The 21026-nt window shown below is 41.2% G+C and overlaps 1 protein-coding gene across 2 annotated transcripts in view; it reads right to left on the bottom strand.

Annotated features, from left to right (window-relative positions):
• slc35d1a (solute carrier family 35 member D1a) overlaps window positions 1–21026 on the bottom strand; it is a 49097-nt gene that overhangs the window by 20279 nt on the left and 7792 nt on the right. For both annotated transcript variants that reach the window (XM_067990362.1, XM_067990363.1), the window contains exons 4-8: window positions 20088–20155; window positions 19930–20001; window positions 14795–14863; window positions 11282–11384; window positions 47–139 (exon numbers count right to left, since the gene is read on the bottom strand). In XM_067990362.1, coding sequence (XP_067846463.1) covers window positions 47–139; window positions 11282–11384; window positions 14795–14863; window positions 19930–20001; window positions 20088–20155 — 405 coding nt within the window. The remainder of the gene's footprint in view (window positions 1–46; window positions 140–11281; window positions 11385–14794; window positions 14864–19929; window positions 20002–20087; window positions 20156–21026) is intronic.

Raw genomic sequence — 21026 nt, 5'->3', positions numbered from 1 at the left:
AACAATGTTCCATCAAATTTTTGGTTTTAAAAAGACAAGTGCTTACCTTTTGCAACTCTCCTGTGAAATATGCAATAGCCAAAGTAGGGAAAATCATAAAGAGGGCATTGTAATAAAGTAGTCCATATTTACCCAGCTCCTACAAAGAAATCAGAGTAATCAGTATAATTATGTAACACAGGTTTTGGGGGTCTGGATGGTGCAGTGGATTACACAATTGCCTTTCATTTCTGGGACCCGAGTTTGAATTGTATGGGACGAGGGTTTCTCGTCAACCACCAGGAACTGGGTTCAAACTCTCTGTCCTACGTTAAGTGAGTTTTAACAGTCTCATTCCTTTCAAGTATGGACCCGCAGCATAAAAACTCTAATTCAGCACCATTTGGCAATCTCACTCGTGTGGTTGATATGGAAAATTGAAAAATGTCATATGTGCAGTAGAAGGCACACTAAAGCACACGGTTGGTAGAGAAGAGTGTGACCTTTATTCTGCATCCAACTGCTCTATACCTGACAGTGGGTGCTCAAAATAGAAAGTGTTCCATTGCTCAGCACAAACATCTTTCAACTTGAACACAAAAGCACCAACACACTATGCTCGAAGTAGCAGAAGAGCTTGTTGCACTCAGAATCCCCACCCATGGAGTTCTTGATTGCAGTCATGCTGCCATGGTGGAGTGTCGAGCAGAGGTCAGGTACTGTCCCACAAAAAGTCAAGAAGAGTATTTCCAGGAGCTTCAGTATTTCAAAGCTGCATTGGTGTAAACCTGAGAGTACACAAATAAATCTTGAGCCCAGCCTCAGAAAAACACACTTCCAGTACAATTCCTCACATCAGTTAACCTTATTACTTGCAAGTGAGAACCATCAACTAATGCTGTGGACCCCAACCAGTAAGGCTGAAACTGGTCAAAACTGATTCCAGTCCAGACATGAGAAAAGGAGTCTAGATTGAATTCAAACCTGGGTCTGAGGGGTAAATGTGCAACATATTTTTATAAAAAATAATTTTGAGCAAATTGCCCCTCTCTTCTCAATGAACTACAAGGCTGCTCTGTAGACGCATGGCAGCAAGATTAGCAATATGAAGCAATATAGTTAATGTCACAAGATTAATTTCCATGAGCAAGACAACTCACTCGTGACCCGTTACTCAAAAGGTTTTGGTCAACCTTATTATGCTTGATATTACAATTCAGGGACTCTCCAACACCTCTTTCTTTATGTATAAAAATAAGTTAGTTTCCAGAAACAGATAAAGTATCCTACAGACTGAAACCTGCATCTTTGTTCCCTGCTGTGCAGAGTTAGTGTAGCACAGGTTTAACAATTAACCCCAATTGCACTACAAAACTAAATCCACTCCCTTGTATTCTTCCTATAGCTAGTATTTTCCTCTGCTTCATATATTTATCCACATTCCTCTTAAAAGATGCAATGATCTCCATCTCAACTGCTCCCTATGCCAAAACATTCCAAGGGCAATAGCTACCCTTGATGAAAGGTCACTGACCTGAAACGTTAACTGTTTCTCTCCCCACAGATGCTGCCTGACCCGAGTGTTTCCAGCATTTTCTGTTTTTATTTCAGATTTCCAGCATCCGCAGTATTTTTCTTTTGAAATAGCAACCAGTTAGATTCAGTGTGAAAAATCGAAAAAGGGTAATGGAGAGATGAATAAAAGGATGCTGCACTGTAAAAAGGCAAAGTTCAGTGAAGGGATGTGGCCCAAATTATCTAGGCAGAAGAGTTAGCAAAAAAGACTACGGGTCAACAGTGGGGAATCATTAAACAAAGTGAATATATATATTCCTATAAGATAAAAAGGTGTTATCAAAAGATGAAGAAGATGTGCGAAGAGATAGAGCGATTGAGATTGAGACAAAAACAAAATGTAAATGGAGACACAATAAAACTACGGCTAATAAGAAAATCACGAGGAATATAGAAAATGTAGTGGGGAGACGAGACATTAGAAAACCTCACCACCACCTTCTCGAGGGCAATTAGGGATGGGCAATAAATGCTGGCCTCGCCAGCGACGCCCACATCCCGTAAACGAATTTTTAAAAATGGGAATATGAAAAAGGTGAGCAGATAATATAAAAAGGAAATAATTAGGGGTTTTATATGTATATAAAAAGATAAAAGAATAGGTAAACAGAGTGTGACCACAGAGAAGCAGAGAATCTAGATGTGAAGGTATGGTGGCAATATTAAACATTTAGTTTAATATTTAGTGTCACCATCATCTGTAAACTGCAAAATTGTGAATATAGACATATTCTATATTCACAATTATAGAATGTTGTGATTCTATAATTGTTGTGATTATAGAAAAACTGCTTCTACAACTGTAGAAAAGGAATTGGCTCTTAAAAATTAAAATGCAGAGTGGATACGTCAGCAGGCCCTGATGTAAGCACCTAGGCTGTTGAAGGAAGTCAGAGAGGAGGTATTTCAATCTTCAGACATGCAACTTGTGGCGAGGAACCAGAGGTTGGCTAACGTAACACCTCTGTAGAAGGGAGAGAAAGATAAACAGAGTAACTATAGACCAGTTAGTCTAACATCAGCTGTGGGAAATCTCAAGATCCATACCTCAAGATCAAATTAGAGAGTATTAGAGATGCAAAGACAGCCGGCATAGATTTATTAAAGGCAAGTCACATTTGACAAATTTGAAGAGATTTTTTTTTTTTAAAAGTGACTGACTGTATAGGTAAAGGGAATAGAAACATAGAAAATAGGAGCAAGAGTAGGCCATTTGGCCCTTTGGGACTGCTCCACCATTCAAAATGATCATGGCTGATCGTCTAACTCAGTACCCTGTTCCCGCTTTTTCCCCATATCCCTTGATCCCTTCAGCATTAAGAAATATATCTATCGCCTTCTTGAATACATCTAATGACTTGGCCTCCACTACCTTCTGTGGTAGAGAATTCCACAGGTTCACCACCCTTAGTGAAGAAATTTCTCCTCAGCTCGGTTCTAAATGGCATACCCCGTATCCTGAGACTGTGACCCCTGGTTCTGGACTCCCCAGCCATCGGGAACATCCTCCCTGCATCTAGTCTGTCTAGTCCTGTTAGAATTTTATATGTTTCGATGAGATCACCTCTCATTCTTCTAAACTCTAATGAATATAGGCCTAGTCGACCCAATCTCTCCTCATACGTCCTGCCATCCCAGGAATCAGTCTGGTAAACATTCATTGCATTCCCTCCATGGCAAGGACGTCCTTCCTCAGATAAGGACGTTGTAGTGCATATGGATTTTCAGAGGGGATTCAATACGATGTCTCCAAGGAGGCACGTTATAAAAATTCAGGTATGTGTACAAGAGGAACGATAACAGGCCGGATTTTGCTGTACAAATTGGACAGTGGCTTCCGGCGACTACAAATGCGCAATCAAATCCGGAAGTTGCTGTACCAGATGCGCCGCTCCTTTGTAAGCTCCGCGAAAACGACATCTTGCCAGCAGGCTCCCCATCAAATGAATGGAACGGCAAAGTTCCTGCACTGGCCTGATGGATACAAACTAATCTTGCCAAAAAAAGGTACGTTAAGTCGTTTCCAGTCTAAGCACCCTTTTAACAGCGTGGTAAGTCTTAATTACTGCCAAACAACCTCTCTGGCACTGAAAATTAACTTTTAAAAGTGTGGAGTTTCATTCCTTCAGATTTTAATTGTTGTTGGACTTTTAAAGTAACATTTTTAAAAAACGTTGTCTTTTACCCAGTCTATTAATTCATTATTTCTTACCCTCTCTATTTCACTTTCTGTACCTGATTTGACATTGAATTCTCTACTCTAACTTACACTTCGAGGTTCTAACACTGCACTGCTCATAAACAATGCTTAAATCGGATTGGTTAATGAGATACATAACAGTTTGCCCGTTTACACAGGTCCCAGATGCCCTGTAGAGGGTGCTGCATTGGATTGAGCGTCCGATGAGGAACTTGCCGTGAAAAAAACCCATGAAAAGTCTATGGGTAAGGGCCAGTCTACCGAACAGCAAGCTGCGTTCATTCGTCGCTCACAGCAAAATCCGGCCTTTTATGTGTAGAAAGCTGGTTGATGGACAAGGGAAATAAAAGGGTTAGGTAATTGGGTATTGCTCGATTGGAGAAGGATGGGAAGTGATGTATTCCAGAATCAGGGCCGGATGCACTTTTATTCTGGATATATAAAGATGATTTGGACTTGAGCATAGGCGCACTAGATTAGAATCTGCTGATGACAAAATCAGGGGATTTCAGAAACAGCAAGGAGGACTATAAGAGACTTTAGGAGGATATAGCGAACAGGTGGCAGATGCAAGTTAATACATAGAAATCGGAGTGATGCATTTTGGAAAAACAAGGAATTGGAGCACAAACTCAACGGAAAGATGTGGAGACACCTAGGAGGTGCAAATAAGTAACTGCATGAAAGTGCAAGTACAGGTAGATAAAGCCATAAAAATGCCAATCTGATGTTGGGTTTTATAAATAGGTGCATAGAGTGCGAAGAGGTTATGATAAATTTCTCCAAGACAGAAGGTTAGGCCTCAGTTGAGAGTGGGAGATTGGGTATCCCATTACAAAAAGGATATTAATGCTATGAGAACATAAGAAATAGGAGGAATAGGCAATAAGGCCCCTTAAGCCTGCACCACCATTCAATAAGATCATGGCTGATCTTCGACCTCAACTCCACTTTCCCACCCGATACCCATATCCCTTGATCCCCTTAGTCCAAAAATCTATCGATCTCAGTCTTGAATATACTCAATGACTGAGCATCCACAGCCCTCTGGAGTAGAGAATGCCAAAGACTCACAACCCGCTGAGACATTTCTCCTCAGCTCAGTCCTAAATGGCCGGCCCTTATCCTGAGACTATTCGCCCTATGTCTAGACTCTCCAGCCAGGGGAATCAGCCTCTCAGCATCTACCCTGTCAAGCCCTCTCAGAAACTTATATTTCAATGAGAACACCTCTCATTCTTCTAAACTCCAAAGAGTATATGCCCATTTCACCAGGAAGATACCAAAGATGAGGAACTATATAGTTAGGAAGAGAGATTTGAGGTAACGGGACCATTTCCAGTGGAGCAGAAGAGATTTAACAAATGTTTTAAAGTTATGAAGGGTTTTGATAGGGTGACTGGGAAAGCGTATTTCCTCTGCTTAGGGAGTTAATGGCAAGAGGTCATCCATTTAAAATCATCACAAAGTGAGGAGAAAGATTAGGAAAAATTTCTGTAAAGTTGTTACAGCATGGAATGTTTTGCCACAGGGAGTAGTTCAGACAGAGACCCTTGCATCAATCAAAGGAAGAACAAACATTTGAAGCAGAGGAAGATGCAGGGCTATGGGGACAAAGTAGAGCAATGTGATTAATTTTAAATGGCAGACACAATGGGCCAAATGGCCACCTTCTTTACAATAAACTTCTATGATTTTATGAACTGTTTCAAAAGATTAGTTGTTGTTCCAACTTCTCAGCAAACTCCTGGAAAGACAGTTTCTGTTGGTATGGACGCAAGTGTCACTGTATGACTTAATGGCACACAGAGCAGAAAACCAAACAGCACTAAAATGAAGTTCTTAAATAATAAGGATGTTCTTTGAAGATGGTGTCTCCCATTAAACTTATCATATCAAGTATTAAAGCAACAATGGTACTATGCTCGTGATAATGACATCAACCATAAACCACAAATTTACAGGGGAAGAGGGCTACATCCTTCAAGCAATTAATTCAGATGTTGAAATACTAACATTGGCACACCAGTTGCAAACAACATCCCTATATGGGATGCTGATAACAAAAATCAGCATTTAAAAATCACCTTCTCCTTTAATGACTACCTTTAATTTGGCTACATGTTCAATTCTTTCTGGGGGCCTTTGATACAGACAAACCCTCTCCGAGCAGCCTTTTCAGTTTTTCAATTCAGCACTGGAAACCATTTTAGAACTGGGTTACAATCAATTTTTTTTTAAAATGCAAAACATACACGACCAAAAGGACTCGAATTCTATATTCCGCATACACAATTTTGATCAAGAATAGCTAAACATCTCATAAGTGAAAAACAATACTTATCCTGAAATACTACACACGAGACCCAGTTGTGGCAATTGGGTTGTGCTAGCCCAATTCACAGGCTCGCCTGCAGCACAGTTGGCTGGCCTGGCCCCAATTTCCCAATGGAAGCCCCTCTCCCTTAATTTACACAAGCAACAGGCACGGAGAGCTTGGCCAGCAGTACACTCAGCAGAGAACCACAAAATCCAGCCAGGAAGCAACTAAAGGCAATATAGCCAGCCAAAAATTTAAGTTATGATGGGGACAGGAAACTATAACAAATCACAATGCTACAATTGGAGACAGTGTTTGCAACACTCCCCTTAAGAGTTGTTGGTCCAGCTGCAGGGGTGCCAAAGGAGGGTAGCCCTATTTGGGGCTGAGGACCACCCTCCAGTAAAATTAAACTAAATAGGAGGTTGCTGACCAAGTCCACAACGTCACGAGAGCGCGAGAAAGGGAGGGTGCCCACAACTGGAAACAGTACTCCTGCTGCTGCCTAATTAAGATCTTATACAAGGTCAACATTAACTCCTTGTTTTTAAATAGATAATTTAGAATTTATATTAGAGTTATCCTCTACAGAAAGATATCTGTACAGCCTCAATCACTGTTCAGCACATTTATTCAAAAAGAATTTCAAGCTTGATTTTAAGTCTTATTCAATTTCGATAGGATTCATCCACTGGCCTTCACAAAGAACATGAAGGAGGGGCTGCTACAACCACCACACTGTACAAAACCTTTTTTGAAACAACTCAAAGATCTTAGTTCCAAGATAAAAGTATCCTGGGAGAAACAAAAAAACTGCTCAAGGGTACGGAAAAGTTTTTATTAATATATAAAATGTGCCTTCAGTATCTCACAAATACCAAAAACTGCAACAATTGAAAATTATTGTAACATTTTACCCAATTTATAGGAACAAAGCCCACGTTTCAAGTTTCCCCTATTATATACCTCATAAAGCAAGAGATTTCAATATAGGTCACCATCTCCCAGCCAACAGAACTTCAATCCAGTGTATTTCATTTCAAACATAGAGCTTCCATTCAGTGGGTTTCATTTCATAGATAGGAGTCTTAAAGTTGAACACTATGGGGTGATTTTAGTCTCTATCACTCAAAAACAGGGAAGTAGCAGACAAAAAATAAAACAGTGTGTCCCACCCACTTAACATTGCTTTTAAGACTGGTCAGATTTTCTGGGGGACATTAATCCTGGCAGCCAGAGTTTCAACCTCGAACAGGCAGCACCCTCGTGAATAAATTCAAATGATGTCATTACAATGACATTTTCTATCCTCATCGCCTGACTAATGCCACTTCCTGCTCTCGCCCAAGAGCCTAAGGCGGCCATTTCAAATTCTATGGCACTCACAGATAAAGCTGTGTACCTGGTGTGTTTTTCGATGTTAAAGTATTTGAAAGTGCTTGTACTTGCTACTGTAGGTTCTGAACTGTCAGGGGGCTTCTGGCACTCGTTTTTTGATGGGGATCCTTCTATGAATCCCACTCTGGTAGGAGGAGGGAGAAAACAGCAACAGCTGGAGAGTGTGCAAGTAAAAGGATGCATGCTCAGAGGAATGCTTACCCTCCCAGAGTTTATAGGCCCAGAACAACATATCTGCAGTCTTGAGCAGCAGTGTACAAGGAGCAGTGCACAAGGAGGCTTTGATTCTCTAGGTAGGCTGTCAGAGTTGTGTTGCTTCCTGCAAGAAGGCCTGCTACCAACTGCTACAGCTAGTACAGCATTGTCTGCTGCAGTACTGAATTTCTGTGCCTCCAGCTCCTACCAGGCTGCCACATGGGTTATCAGCAATTATGTCAGTCTGCAGTCCAGACTTGCATTAAAGAGGCTACAGACGCTTTGATTGTTATAGCAACCACATTCATCACTTTCCCCATGGACATCTGGAAGCAGCAGGATAGGGCTCTGGTGTTCACACTGAATGATACTCTGCAGGCTTCCCCCGAGTCCATTGACTGCACCTAAGTTGCCCTGTGGACTCCTTCACATGACATCAATCACAAAGGCTTCCACTCTATTAATGTAAAACTTGTGTGTGATGACCAGCAGTGCAGCATGCACATCTGTGCCTGTTTTCCTAGCAGCTGCCATGATATTTTTCTATTGTGTCAATCGTCCATTCCCCCACTCTTTGCCCTGCACATCAAATTAAAGGCTAGCCCCTGCACATTTGGCTATTAGGAACCCACGTTCAGCTGCTGAACTCTGCTACAATCAGATCCATGGATCAACTAGAGAAGTCATTGAGCAGACCATTGGAGGCCACAAGTAGCTATTCTGATCCCTTAACAGGATTGGTGGCATCTTGCAATACAGCCCACAGTATTCTGTATGTTAGTGGTTTTCTGCATGCTCATAACTTTGCTCTGCAACTGGGACAATATATGGAGTCACCAATGGATGAGGACCTTCAGCATTATGAAGGAGTGGGCAGTGATGAAATAGAAGATGGCAAGGTAGCGAAAGGGGTCCAATAGTTGCCTACAGCCAGAGCTGTTCAGCAACAGCTCACTGAAGGGAACTTTAGCTGAACAATCCCTGCATTGACAGTCATGTCCAACATATCACCCAGTCGTTCTACTCTTTTTTAAAAAAAAACAGCATCAGTCCAAAGACCAAAATTGACAGTCATATGAATTAACACTGCAAGATTAGCAGAACTACAGGAACATTCTCCACACACAAAGATTTCAAAAAGGATCAGCTTGCTGGCTTACACAATGCCCACACGTTATGTGTTACCATGATGAGCCCTTGGTGCCTCTCAAGTGCTAATTTGCGCATCTATGAGGTGCGCCCCCAGTGGCTGCAATGTGGGAGGTGAAGGCTGCTGTGGCTCATTCAAGGGCCTATGAAATGCTCGTGATCCGTGACCTCTAAGAGCTAGACCAGAGGACCCAAGCACAGATGACAGCAATTCAGGGGCAGGATAGTCTGGCCTAGCTAGCTTTCTGGCACCAGGGAGGGCAATGATTCAGGGGGTAGCAAGGGTCCAGATATGTTGTCACCATTGCCATTGCAGGATTGCCCCTGCTAGTGGTCTCCAGGTCTCCACAACTACTGCCCTGCAGAAGAGCAAACTGTAGAAGATCTATGATTAAATTGAAGCCACAATCCATTTGATCTCCCAGATTGTCCAAGGCAGAAGAGATGGATGAACCCAGAGCCTGCTTGGCCCAATATGAGCATTTCTGAGAGATGCTATTACTGGTGTGACAGACTCCTGCAGGGGGAGCTCAGCCACAGGAGCCATCGAAGTGACCACATGCTCCATAGTTGCCTAGAGTATCCATGCCATGCACACGAACCCCACACAAGTTGGTAGTGGACTCCACCATACCATCCAAGGTGCACTGGAAGCTGCTTGCCAGGCAGGCCAAAGCATTCAACAATTGGTAGTACACAGATTCTTTAACAGGCTGAAGCACCGAAAGTTTGCATCTCTGTCCTCTTCCACAGAGCAAGGACATGAGCTGACTCCCCAGTTAGCTTTCTCCTGGGCCATCCTCGCCAGCTGCACACGTGTTCGGTGAATCCCCACAATGCAGTCCCTTCTAACTCATTAATTCATGCGAGATGCCAATTTCTGTGCTGGTGCTTGGCAGGGTAAGAGCGAGTGACTCTGCTTTATCTTCAAGGTTATCCTCATTAGTCTGTCTGACTGCAGCTACTGAGTTGTCTAATGGACTTAGAAAAAGGAGAGTGGGACAAGGCTTAGGATCTAGTCATGAGAGTAAGCACTAGCAGATCAGATTGTCATGCTCAGTGTGTGACTGTGACAAAGGGTTAAGTAGAAAGAGAAAAGGAAGGGAAAATGCCAACACACCCTGCTGTGCCAGGCCTCAAGCTATGTCATCTCTTCCATCAGTGTCAGTGTTTACATAGTGGCAGGACCTTCTCCTGTGCTGGTCATCAGGGTGGGGGGGGGGGGGGGGGGAAAGAGAGAATAGAAGCTCCTCTCTGATGTTCACTTGCTCTACCAGCATTTCCACAGCTGCATCTGAAAACCTGAGGGATCTGCAGGAACCCGAGATGCTTGCAGCTCCACTGTGTTGCTTCTCTCTTTTGCCCACAAAAAACCAGGTCCTTTTTAAGCTGTTGCAAGCCTTCAAGAACCTGCAGCAGCACACGATGTCACAAGCTCCTCTATAGGCCTCAATCTGGCTAACGAGGAACAATCTGAAAACTGGGATGGTCACGTGCTGACCTCTCCGGGAAGGCACAGCTCTCAGCCCGCCCACATGAAGACCGAAATTGCTGCCTATGGATCCTGACACTAAGACTCTCTCAATTTTCCTCTTCACCTTTTCCAACCCTACCCCTGATTCCATTATGACTGACCTGCCCTTTGATACCAGCAAAGGAGGTGAACTAGAATGTCAGGGGAAGCTCTTATTTTTTCCTCTCTATAGAGAAATGCATAACTACTGCAAGGTTGATAACATCAGCAAAAGGAAAGGAAATCAGAAATGTATCCACACCATCAACTGGTGACACACGTGGCAGATAGCAGCACACCGGTGGTAAGATTTATAGAACTAGCATGTTCCATATACACACACACACAAATATGGGATGCATACCAACAAGGACAATGTGATACTCAACCTTACTACCCACAGGTTGGAGAAGTGGGGGGGGGGGGGGGGAGGGGAGGAAATCAGCAGGGCTTCCTAATTTTCAACCCTAGCCAGGAATTCTTACTGGAAAATATGCATGTGTGAACATGGCAAACAGGTTCACTTCCAACACTCCCCCGAATAGCCTGCCAACACACCATCTAGGCTCACGTGAATGGTCACATGGGTGAAGCATTGTACGGAAGCTGCAACTTCTGTGACTGCACTCCAGCAGAAGTCAGCATCCTTAAAAAGAGGCCGGAGAGAAAACTGGAAGAAAAAACTTCACTTATTGCCCACAATCAACAGTAGAATTTTATTCATGTCGTCTGTGTTCTTTTAAACTCTGCACGGAGAGCAAAATTCAAGAAGGAAAACATATCTAATTACAGCTACCTCAGGACAAGTACTTTCAGTGTAGACCCCAGAACTATAGAATTCTGTAAGTGGAAGTTTCATGGGAATAGGAGTGAATATTAAAGATTTTAAATATTCCAGGATAAAAGTCTTCAACACTAGGTTTTGAAATAAATTAAAAACATGACTACTCACTTTTGACTCCAATTTCTGCTTTACATAAGCTCCATTGGCAGCTGTTAGTACATCATTTGTAAGAATGTATCCGTACCCAAATGAGTCAAATGCCATGTCAGAACTGAAAGAAAATGCATTTCAGCTTGCATATTAAAACAGGGATACACTCAAACCACTATTACTGTGTTTAGAATATTCATCTCAGGACAAAGTTTAAGTATGCATGCAAGTGCACTCACAGTTTTATTACTTCAAAGGGAACGTCTCAAACTTCACTATAACCCAAAATTAAGCCTGCTTGTTTCATGATATGAAACCTGAATTCAAAGTACCTTGGATCACAACCTATTTTTCTACATCATTCGGTACCCTTTAATAAGTATTCTAATCCTCAGGTTCCTCTTAACAACAGAAAATGGATGGGGCTAATTTTTTTAAAAATTAAATAGGAGTTATGTGAGGTCCACAATGGTAAAGATGTAGGTGCGATTCCTCTGATCTATGTCCCTACAGGGGAAGAAGGGGGACAAAATGTTTCCTCCCCAATGTGCCTCCTCACAGCTGACTCAACTATAGCATTTTTTTTTTGGTAGGGATCAAAAGTTCATCATCCACCCTCTCAGCATCTATGTAGCCAGAATAGATCAGAGGGAATTTTAACCTTAAATAAAAATACATGCACTCACAGCGAAGTCAACACTTTGTGACTGATTTTAAAAACACATATTGGCAATTTTGTGGCCAATTTTACTGGTCCCCTCTGTTCATGCACTGAACAGGTGTAGCGCAATCAAAGTGTACTGAGTCTGTGCTGGCCTCAATACACCCAAATTTGGAGAGCTGGGTCATTTACATGCCTTGATTGTACCCAGGACATACATCTGTTCCAGAGTAGGGTCTAGTGCCTGAAAGTGGGGGAGGCAAGTTGACCGCTGGAGTGCTACAGTGACTGCAATGGCTGCCACGGTTAGGGCCTTCTGGCTGTTGTCTAAAAACAACAGACAGAAGGACACGCTGATCCTGGCCTAATGTCCCCAAAAGGAAGAGAAGGAACTTAAGAGCAGGACTGTTGCCTGCTCCACTCCAATCCTTTGATCGTAGAGAGGCTACAGCCAAGACCATAAAAGGCTGATTCTTCATAAAATGGTGCAACACCCCATCCCGCCTCTTTCATATGGAAATGTGGTGCCTACTCCTACTACAGGTGCAGGCACTCCATTGCTCACCTTCCTCCATTACAGCAAGTACCAGAAATTCCAGACCTATGTAAAGGAGGTGGAGACTCAGCATCGGGGGTCCCTGGGCGTTGGGAGGATTGGGGGGAAAAAAAAATCAGCAAGCATGTCCTTGTCCAGTTTTATGTTAAATTCATTATTTATGATAGCATTTTATCTAATTCACAAATTGCCTCAAGTAAACCATATTCCTGAACTAGCTTCTTCATTTTCCTGAAACAATGTGCTTGCATGTAATTACTAGCCACTGACTGTAAATAAGCTACTTACAAGCATAGCCAGCCATTTAGGAGCTGTATGTGAGATGCATAGTAATTCAATTTTTTAAGTCATTTGAGTCACACAAACCATATGGTACTTTTTCCCCCCCTCTATAAAATGAATTGGCAGAGGTATTTAAATCAAAGCAGTTGCAACAAATACAAAATCAATGAATCCAATTAACACCCCCAATGAAATTATCTACCACATCCAGTTTTATTTCTTAAATAATTGCACAAATGGTATTTGTTATTCAACTACTACTGCAGTTATTGTTGGAACTTAAACTCCTTTATTGAATTACAATGGGATTCCTGTTGGTGCACTGCCTGGAGTGTTTTCTTTGTTTTGGGGGGGGGGGGGGGGGGGGGGGCTGCCCTATGCAGTAATTGAAAGTGGACTGTAGATAATAGAAGTTATTACCAACCATTGTGTAAACCTGCACTTTGATTAGTTACACAGCTGATCATTTTCACTGCTTTGGGATGGGGCACACACCTGGAATACTTCATTTTCTTGGAATTTTTTTTTGAGATGGCAAGAAAATTCACCATTATTCATTTCCCCACAGTGGTTATACAGTTTATTTTAAAGAAAATTAGACAAACTGTATAACCTAAATATTTTATTAATTGAACAAATTTTAAGATAATTTTTTCTTTAAAATCCATTAATGGTTACAAACCCATTCCAAAGTAGGAGCACTGGCTTTTAATAATGGTACAAGAATTTGGGAGACCAAAGAAAATCCAGGGCAAGCAGGAGACAGACTAAATTCCAGAATAGGTTTAAGGAATTTTATGCGAGTTATCAGATGAATGATATAATCAAACGTGATTTATGTTTTGATGGAAACCTGGTTTCATGAGTCACTTTATACCGCAGCTAAAAAGGTGTGCAGAACTGAATCTTGAGACACTATCAAAGATTGAGATTTCACTAACTCAAGTTGACAAATCTATCAATTTTGTGGCAAGTTTAAATTAAATTTTCAAATCTACATATTTCAGTAAAAATATAAAATCAAAAACATACTGAAGCAACTACTTCTTACAACTATCACCGCAGCCTCAAATTTCAGCAGAAAAGAACTTTTCTTTCCACACTTGCTCAGATAAAGCAGTTTGCTGACACTTATTTTAAAACAGGTAAAGCTGGACAGATAGCTGACTAGGAACAGAATTGAGGATTAATAGAAATAGGTAGTTAAGCCACAAACTGTGTGGAATGCATCTATTTCTTAGTTGCTAAGATCATGGAAATATTATGTCAAGGAAGACAATTGGTCAATAATCTAATGTAAGATACAAAGTTAGATAGGTATCTTGAGTCTTGCTCTATTTTCGTTAAAAGGACAGGAGAAACAAAAACCTGTACACAGGAGATTAAATAGATTGGGCAGAATTCACGATAAAGCAGAATGCACGTGGAATAGGCACGTGTCAGTTTTCTATCAACTTTCGCCTGTCTTCCACACGGCAGGTGTGGGGGGAATTCTCTGTGATCAAGCTGGCTCCATTAGGTCACATTTCTCAATGGAAGTTTGGGACCAAGTCAACCCTCTGTTGTAGACTTGGCAATCTGATGGGAGGGTTATGGTTATGAAGACTTTAGAAGTTAGAGCTGTTTTTACCTGAGCCAAGATGATTAAGGGTGACCTGACAGAGGCCTGAGATAATGAAGGTTTATGATAAGGTAGATAGTGAGAGATTGTTTCCATTAGATGGTAACAAGAAAACCCAAATTTAAGGACCTAAAAAGAATTAACAGGAGCTTTCGAAAATAAACAATTCTTTAGAGCCGTGGTTCTAATGTCAAATTTTCTTCCACAAATCATTGTTTAAATAGATTCCATAAATTCTTTTAAAAGGGAATTTGATAGTTATTTGAAATTGAATATTAAAGTATGAAAGTGAGGAAAGTGGGATTAGACTCAATAGCGTATGCAGAGTAAAACACTGACTCAATCTTGATGGGCCAAAATAGCCTATTTCTATGCTGTAACATTCTATGATACTATAAGTCATAATCTTACCTGGCAGCAATAAATGCACCAAGGATCATTGCAAATACAGTCATCTGAACAGATCGAGAGAAGATCTTTCTGCAATCAGGAGAGGAAAAAAGAATGGCTATTTGCATTTACATAGTACCTTTAAAGCAAGAAAACAGCCCAAGGCACTTTACAAATAGGTGCATAGGTGCAAGGAAAACAGATACGGAACAATAAACCATAATTAATCTTTTTAAGCTGGTCACCAATAATGCACTGATCTGCAATGGCAGAAACATTTCTACTCTTCAGAAATCCATTGCTGCAAAATGACAGTTAAAACGCACGCGATTCTCTCAAATAAAATTAGTTTAGCATATTAAAACTATAATCCAAGATTTAAATGGCAATAACTTGGTTATGTATATGTAGCCAAAATACCAGACAACTCCGACCACTTCATGGGAGGACGGAATGAGTGAATGGGACGGAGAAAGGAAAGAGGGTGCAAGGAGGGAGAAAAGGCATGGTTGAAGAGAATGATCTTAAAAGACCATTTTGAAAGAGTAGTTTCAATGAACTGGAACACAGTCTTGGCAATAGTTTTACCTCCATTCAGTCTATAAACAAGGGTACAACAGTATTGCCCAACACTAAAGCAGGATCCCCGTCTGTAAATCTTTACAGTATGCTGCTATAGTTTTTTTGGTTACGTATTGATAAGATTCCACTTTTAAAGCTACAAAGGGCTGCCCCAAAAGGCCATCACCACTCCACTGAACTAGCTGATCCTAGCCATGTTCACTTATCTTGACTTAGCGTTGCAACACTTATCATTCACAGAAATCTATTAAAAAAAAGATTCACAAGAAACCTACACCTGTAGAAAACATTTTTTTTAAATCTCCACGCAGGCCACAAACATTTTTAAAAATACATCCCAAAAAAACAATTTCCAAAAATTGCGAAATCTGTGCGCTGTTCATCATCAATGCACTCAAAAAATAAGATCCAGGTACTTTTTTTTTTTAAGAAGTCTTTTCTACCCTCCTTATTCTTGACTGTTCTACTCCCATATCTTCGATCACTCCCATGGGTGAGCTCCAAATCCCCATGCAAGAGAATTATCTTCACTAGCCTTGATATCTAGTAAACTTCTGGTGATTTTTTTTTTTTTATTCGTTCATGGGATGCGGGCTTCGCTGGCAAGGCTAGCATTTATTGCCCATCCCTAATAAAAATCTGTTGCTCTCAGTCTTGAGAATTTCAATTGACCCAGCATCCACAGCCTTTTGGAGGAAGAGTTTTCCAGGTTTCCACTACCCTTTGTGTTTAAAAAAAATGCTTCCTGACTTCACTCCTGAATGGCCTAGCTCTAATTTTAAAATTGTACCCCCTTGTTCTGGATTCTTCCACCAGAGGAAATAGTTTCTCTATATCTTCCCTACTGAATCGTTCAATAATTTTAAACACCTCAATTAAAATCACCCAATTTTCTAAACTCAAGGGATTTTCACTCCACTGCCGCCCACTCTGTTTATTGCCATCGCACCCCACTACTGTCCACTTTCTGAAGCTGAAATCAGTGATGGTGTTGGTTTAAGCTTTTTAAGTTTTTCGGACTTAGAGGATTGGTAAATGCTGCTCCCTTATTGGGCGAAAAAGGACCTAAATCCAAGGAGGGAATATTCTTATCCAATTCTGTCGGCCTGCAAAATTCAAAAGTCTGTAATCAACAGCACAAAAAACACAAAGTACCTCGAGTGTCCCGTGAAGAGAATAAGCATACTACATGTAAACATGAGAATCATCCAGGGACTCCGAACTCTACAGAAAAACAAAGGCCACATAGCCTCAGTACATGAGACCCATCTCTCCAGCAAAGACCAATTCAGCCTACTGAACTGCAATGTTGTTAGATCAGACAAGACAGATAAGATAGGAAAGGAGGCGGAATAGCCCTCCTCATACATTACAGTCTGGTCTACAGCAAAACTGACATCTCTGGAGCTACCTGTGGACTGGAGTCTGCAGCAGTCAAAGTACATCAGGAACGAGGAGTGCCACTAAGGGTCAGGGAAGATGTGGGCAGGGGCTACCAGTCCTGTTCACACTGAATCTCTCTCCCTGATTCAGGCCACCCAGAGTACTAGGCTGGGACTACAAATGAGCTGACTGGGCCATATTCAGGCTACATATAACAAAAAACATCATCCATCTGATTATCTAGGGCTGGCCACCAAGCAGTTGACTGATGCTCTAAAGGAAGCAGCCATATTAATAGAAAATCCTAGTGAGAGGACTGCTATGATACCCAAACACATCACCAGGATGATTTGCTTAAAAAAAGACACTCGGGAGGGACTATATTAAAACACAGATCAGGGAAACAAAAACATCAGCCAGCCATCCGACAACTCCTTAAAGCAGACAAGAAGGAGTGGAATATTTTCTGCAGAAATGGTTAAATGAAAGCAAGATCCCAAGTGATTCTGGCATCACATCCTCAGGGCAAAGCCTGGGCAAAATTATACCACGGATGCATATCTTGGGCTGCAGCACAGAGACAAACTCAAAAGAAATCTAAGTTCTTTAAAGATCACCAAGTCAAAATCACCAGGAATTCAACTGTAGCTGGGAAAAGGAAGCTGACTATTACATCTACCAAACCCTGACTACAGCCCCTACAAGTAATGGTGAAGATAATGCACCACAGAGAAATGTGACTACCTTGGTCCAGCCAATTATTGCCACTGAATTCTGGTTGCAGCAAAAGAGCATGCAAAGCCCCAGGAGAGACAACATCACCAAAGGCACCTGACAAAAATATTGCAGTGACACAAATCATTGGTACTGGGCTACGTCCAGAGATGCTGAAAATCAGCTGCGGTCACAATGGTCCACAAACCAGGCAGAATCTAGTGACTTCGGGAAATTATCAGCCCGTCAGCCTATTGAGCTGCCTGGAAAAGCAGGTGAAGATAGTCATCACCTCAAGAGCACTGATTTCTTCAACTCAAGCAAGCAGATGTTATGAGGAAGAAGCGCCAGTGACAACTTGCTATGACTGTCAGAACATATTCTACAAGGCTTTAACAAGTACTAGTGGTATGCATGGATATGGAAAAAGCTTTTGACAAGGTGTGACACAACGGGTTACGATATACCACCCCCAGCCCAAGTAAGCCGATTTGATGGATATCGAATTTCTTGGCAAAGCGCAAAATTGATGTTAAGATTGGGGATGGCAATTTCTACCAGGTTTTACCCATTGACACGAGTTCCCCAGGGCTTGGTTCTCAGCCCACTCCTATTCATTCTTTAAGTTAATGTCTTTGAGCAAGCCCCAGTCTTTTGTTTAGGCATTGCAAAGTTTGACGATGACAGTCATTGGGTGTCTTCTATGAGCTTATAAATAGCATCAGGGAAGCTCTAGAGATGCCTGAATGATATGGAGGTATGGGCATACCAATGCCAAATTGTACTGAACCCCAGAAAATCAATGTGTGCTATTCTCAAAAGGAAGCAAGCACAAGGAACAGGATGTGACGTTGGAGATGCTGTCAAAACCAAAATCAAGACCAGCAGAAATTCCTGGGCATAACTTTTCAGAGGAATATGCTTGGATACAGCACATCAATGACATCGTCACCAGGACATCAGGCAGGCTCAGCCTCTATGGAAAGAAGCACGGAGTCAGCCCACAGAACTTTCCTTAGATGGTACAAAGCCTACATCTGCCAGTTTTGGAATGTGGCCATTTAGTCTGGTGCAGTGTGAGTCAACCACAGATTGCTGCATTCTGAATGTTTTGTAGCCTCAATAATGCCCTTCATGCATTATCTGCTCAACATCTATGGTCACGAATGGAAGAAAGGCATCTACTGCTCCAGCAGAAGTACCTCCACATGGCAAGGACTAATCCATCAATGTTACAGCTGTGAGCAACAGGGGCAGAATCCACCCTAGTTTATTTACAATACTGCATTGTTTGTGGGCCTACTGTAGATGGCAGACCTTAGCAATATTCAGAGAGGGGTCAACTGAGTGGATGCGAAATCTACACAGTGGTCAGAATGAACTGTTACAACTTCCAGACTAATCGATTTAAAGGAACGTGAAAAGAGTAATAAACCATTGGCCATCCTTAGCAAGTTCTCAATGTTACATGCTACAAGAAAGCACATAAATGCACATAGGAAATGGTGGACCAGAGGTTCAACAAATGGATAACAGAAGCTCACGGGCTAGAACTATACTATGAACCATAACTCGGACACAAGCACTTTGAAATGGATATAGAACTATGACTACTACAGTAATTTTAATCACTTTATATAGAAACAGATTTGCTTTTTGGCTACAATTACGTTTAACATTGACAGAATTTGGTTCCTGCATATGCAGTACATATTTATCAGGGACAAGACTAACATGCAAGCACTGTAGAAAGACAACACGACACAATCAATTCATACCGCAGATGAAAAAGGTATTTGTCTGGTTTCTGATGAAGGAGGAGACCTGAAGCCATACATATTTCCAGCATTTGCAGTTTATATTTATGGTGGAACTGAGTTCTGAAAATAATAGCTACTTGCCCAGAGGGAGGGAGAGAGGGAGACAGACAGACAGAATTCTCTCAACAATGCAGCTGTTTTTAATCCAGGAAGTTATAAATAAGGTTAATGATCTGCCATGACAACATTCCATAATGTTTTACACTTACTGTGACAAGTGTAATTTTTTTCATAATGTGATTTTTGAAAATCATGTAAGAGATTGCAGTGGGAGCCAGTACTGAAGTAGGAGACATATTCTTTTGATAAAGTTTTTCGTTGCCCAATGCGGTAGAGTTAAACTGGCTACTTGCTCTCATCAATTAACTAAGCTGGTTTGCAAAATGTGACTGGCTGGAATATAGAAGTGGCACACAGCCCTGGCTGGACTTGACTTTTGGGAAACATATCTTAAGATGCAACTGCTCAGTGATTTCACAAAGTTTCCCATGACAAATTGTAATTATAATTTACTTTATGGATGTCACAGCAACCCTCAGTCACTTTTTCCCCCCCATTTAAAAGAGAGACAGCTAAATGTAGAGAACAAACATTGTTTTGAAACAAACAGAAATAAATATTAAATGAACAAGCAATTAAGACTATGATGTTACTTACTTGAGCAATATACCTTCCGCTATCATTGTAAACAGAATGGAAAACCTCCGTAGGACTGTAAACATTGGGAGACTGAAAAAAGGACATTAAATCAATTTAGAAAAAGAAAGCCAAATTGTTCAAACATTTTTTCCCCAAAAGAATGGATTCAAACATACTTCAGTTTCTTAGTGCCAAGCAGTCCTGTAAGTTGATTCCCCAGGTACAAGAGAGGTAGCGGAAACACCTAAAAGAGTTAAATAATTTTAAATGTTACAGGAGTCATTCCAGATGTAAAGAGACCTAGAGAAGGCACAGATTATTGCAGCCTCACATGCTTGCAAGACCTTCATAACGCAATAGTGCAACCTACCTGAAAACACATTTAAAATTACTAATGATTCAGGACATGAAAAATATTTACTACAGTTACTACTGAATGCAACAAGCTAAACAGTTGGGGACAGACACTTGATTTATAAATAAATATGTATAAAACTGGATCTAGCTACTGATCTTATACACACTTTCACTTAAATTAGGATCTCCCAATACATTGATCCCAAAAAGTTGAAGGATATGACAGGAAAAAGAACTTGCATTTCTATAGCGCCTATTATGACCTCAGGACATTCAAAGCACTTTGCAGCCAATGAAGTACTTTAAGTGTCATCACTGTTGTAATGTAGGTAACGAGAGTGCCAATTTGCACACAGCAAGATCCCACATATGGCAATGTGATAATGACCAGATAATCTGTTTTTAGTGATGTTGGTTGAGGGATAAATGTTGGCCAGGACACCGGGGAGAACCCCTTGCTCCTCTTCTTTGAGAGGGTGAACAAGGCCTTGGTTTAACATCTCATCCGAAAGACGGTGCAGCAGTAATGCATAAAACTAAGTATGTCTAGCAATAGTGCTTTCCTGATCAATATAAAGGGAGTGCCTTGAGGAAAGCTCTCTACTGCCAAAATCGAGCTGCATTTAAGATGTCCTGTCACTTTAAGGTACGAAATGTACTTCCTGTGAGGAAGTGCTCCAAATAAGCATCCTGTCAATCAGAGGCTAACTGCTATTGCTGAGGAAGTTAAGATTGTTCAGTTATAGTTGGCTCAAATA

The sequence above is a fragment of the Heptranchias perlo genome, chromosome 9 (genome assembly GCF_035084215.1).
Source record: "Heptranchias perlo isolate sHepPer1 chromosome 9, sHepPer1.hap1, whole genome shotgun sequence".
NCBI classification, from domain to species: Eukaryota; Metazoa; Chordata; class Chondrichthyes; order Hexanchiformes; family Hexanchidae; genus Heptranchias; species Heptranchias perlo.
This window is presented reverse-complemented; position numbering and strand designations above follow the sequence as displayed.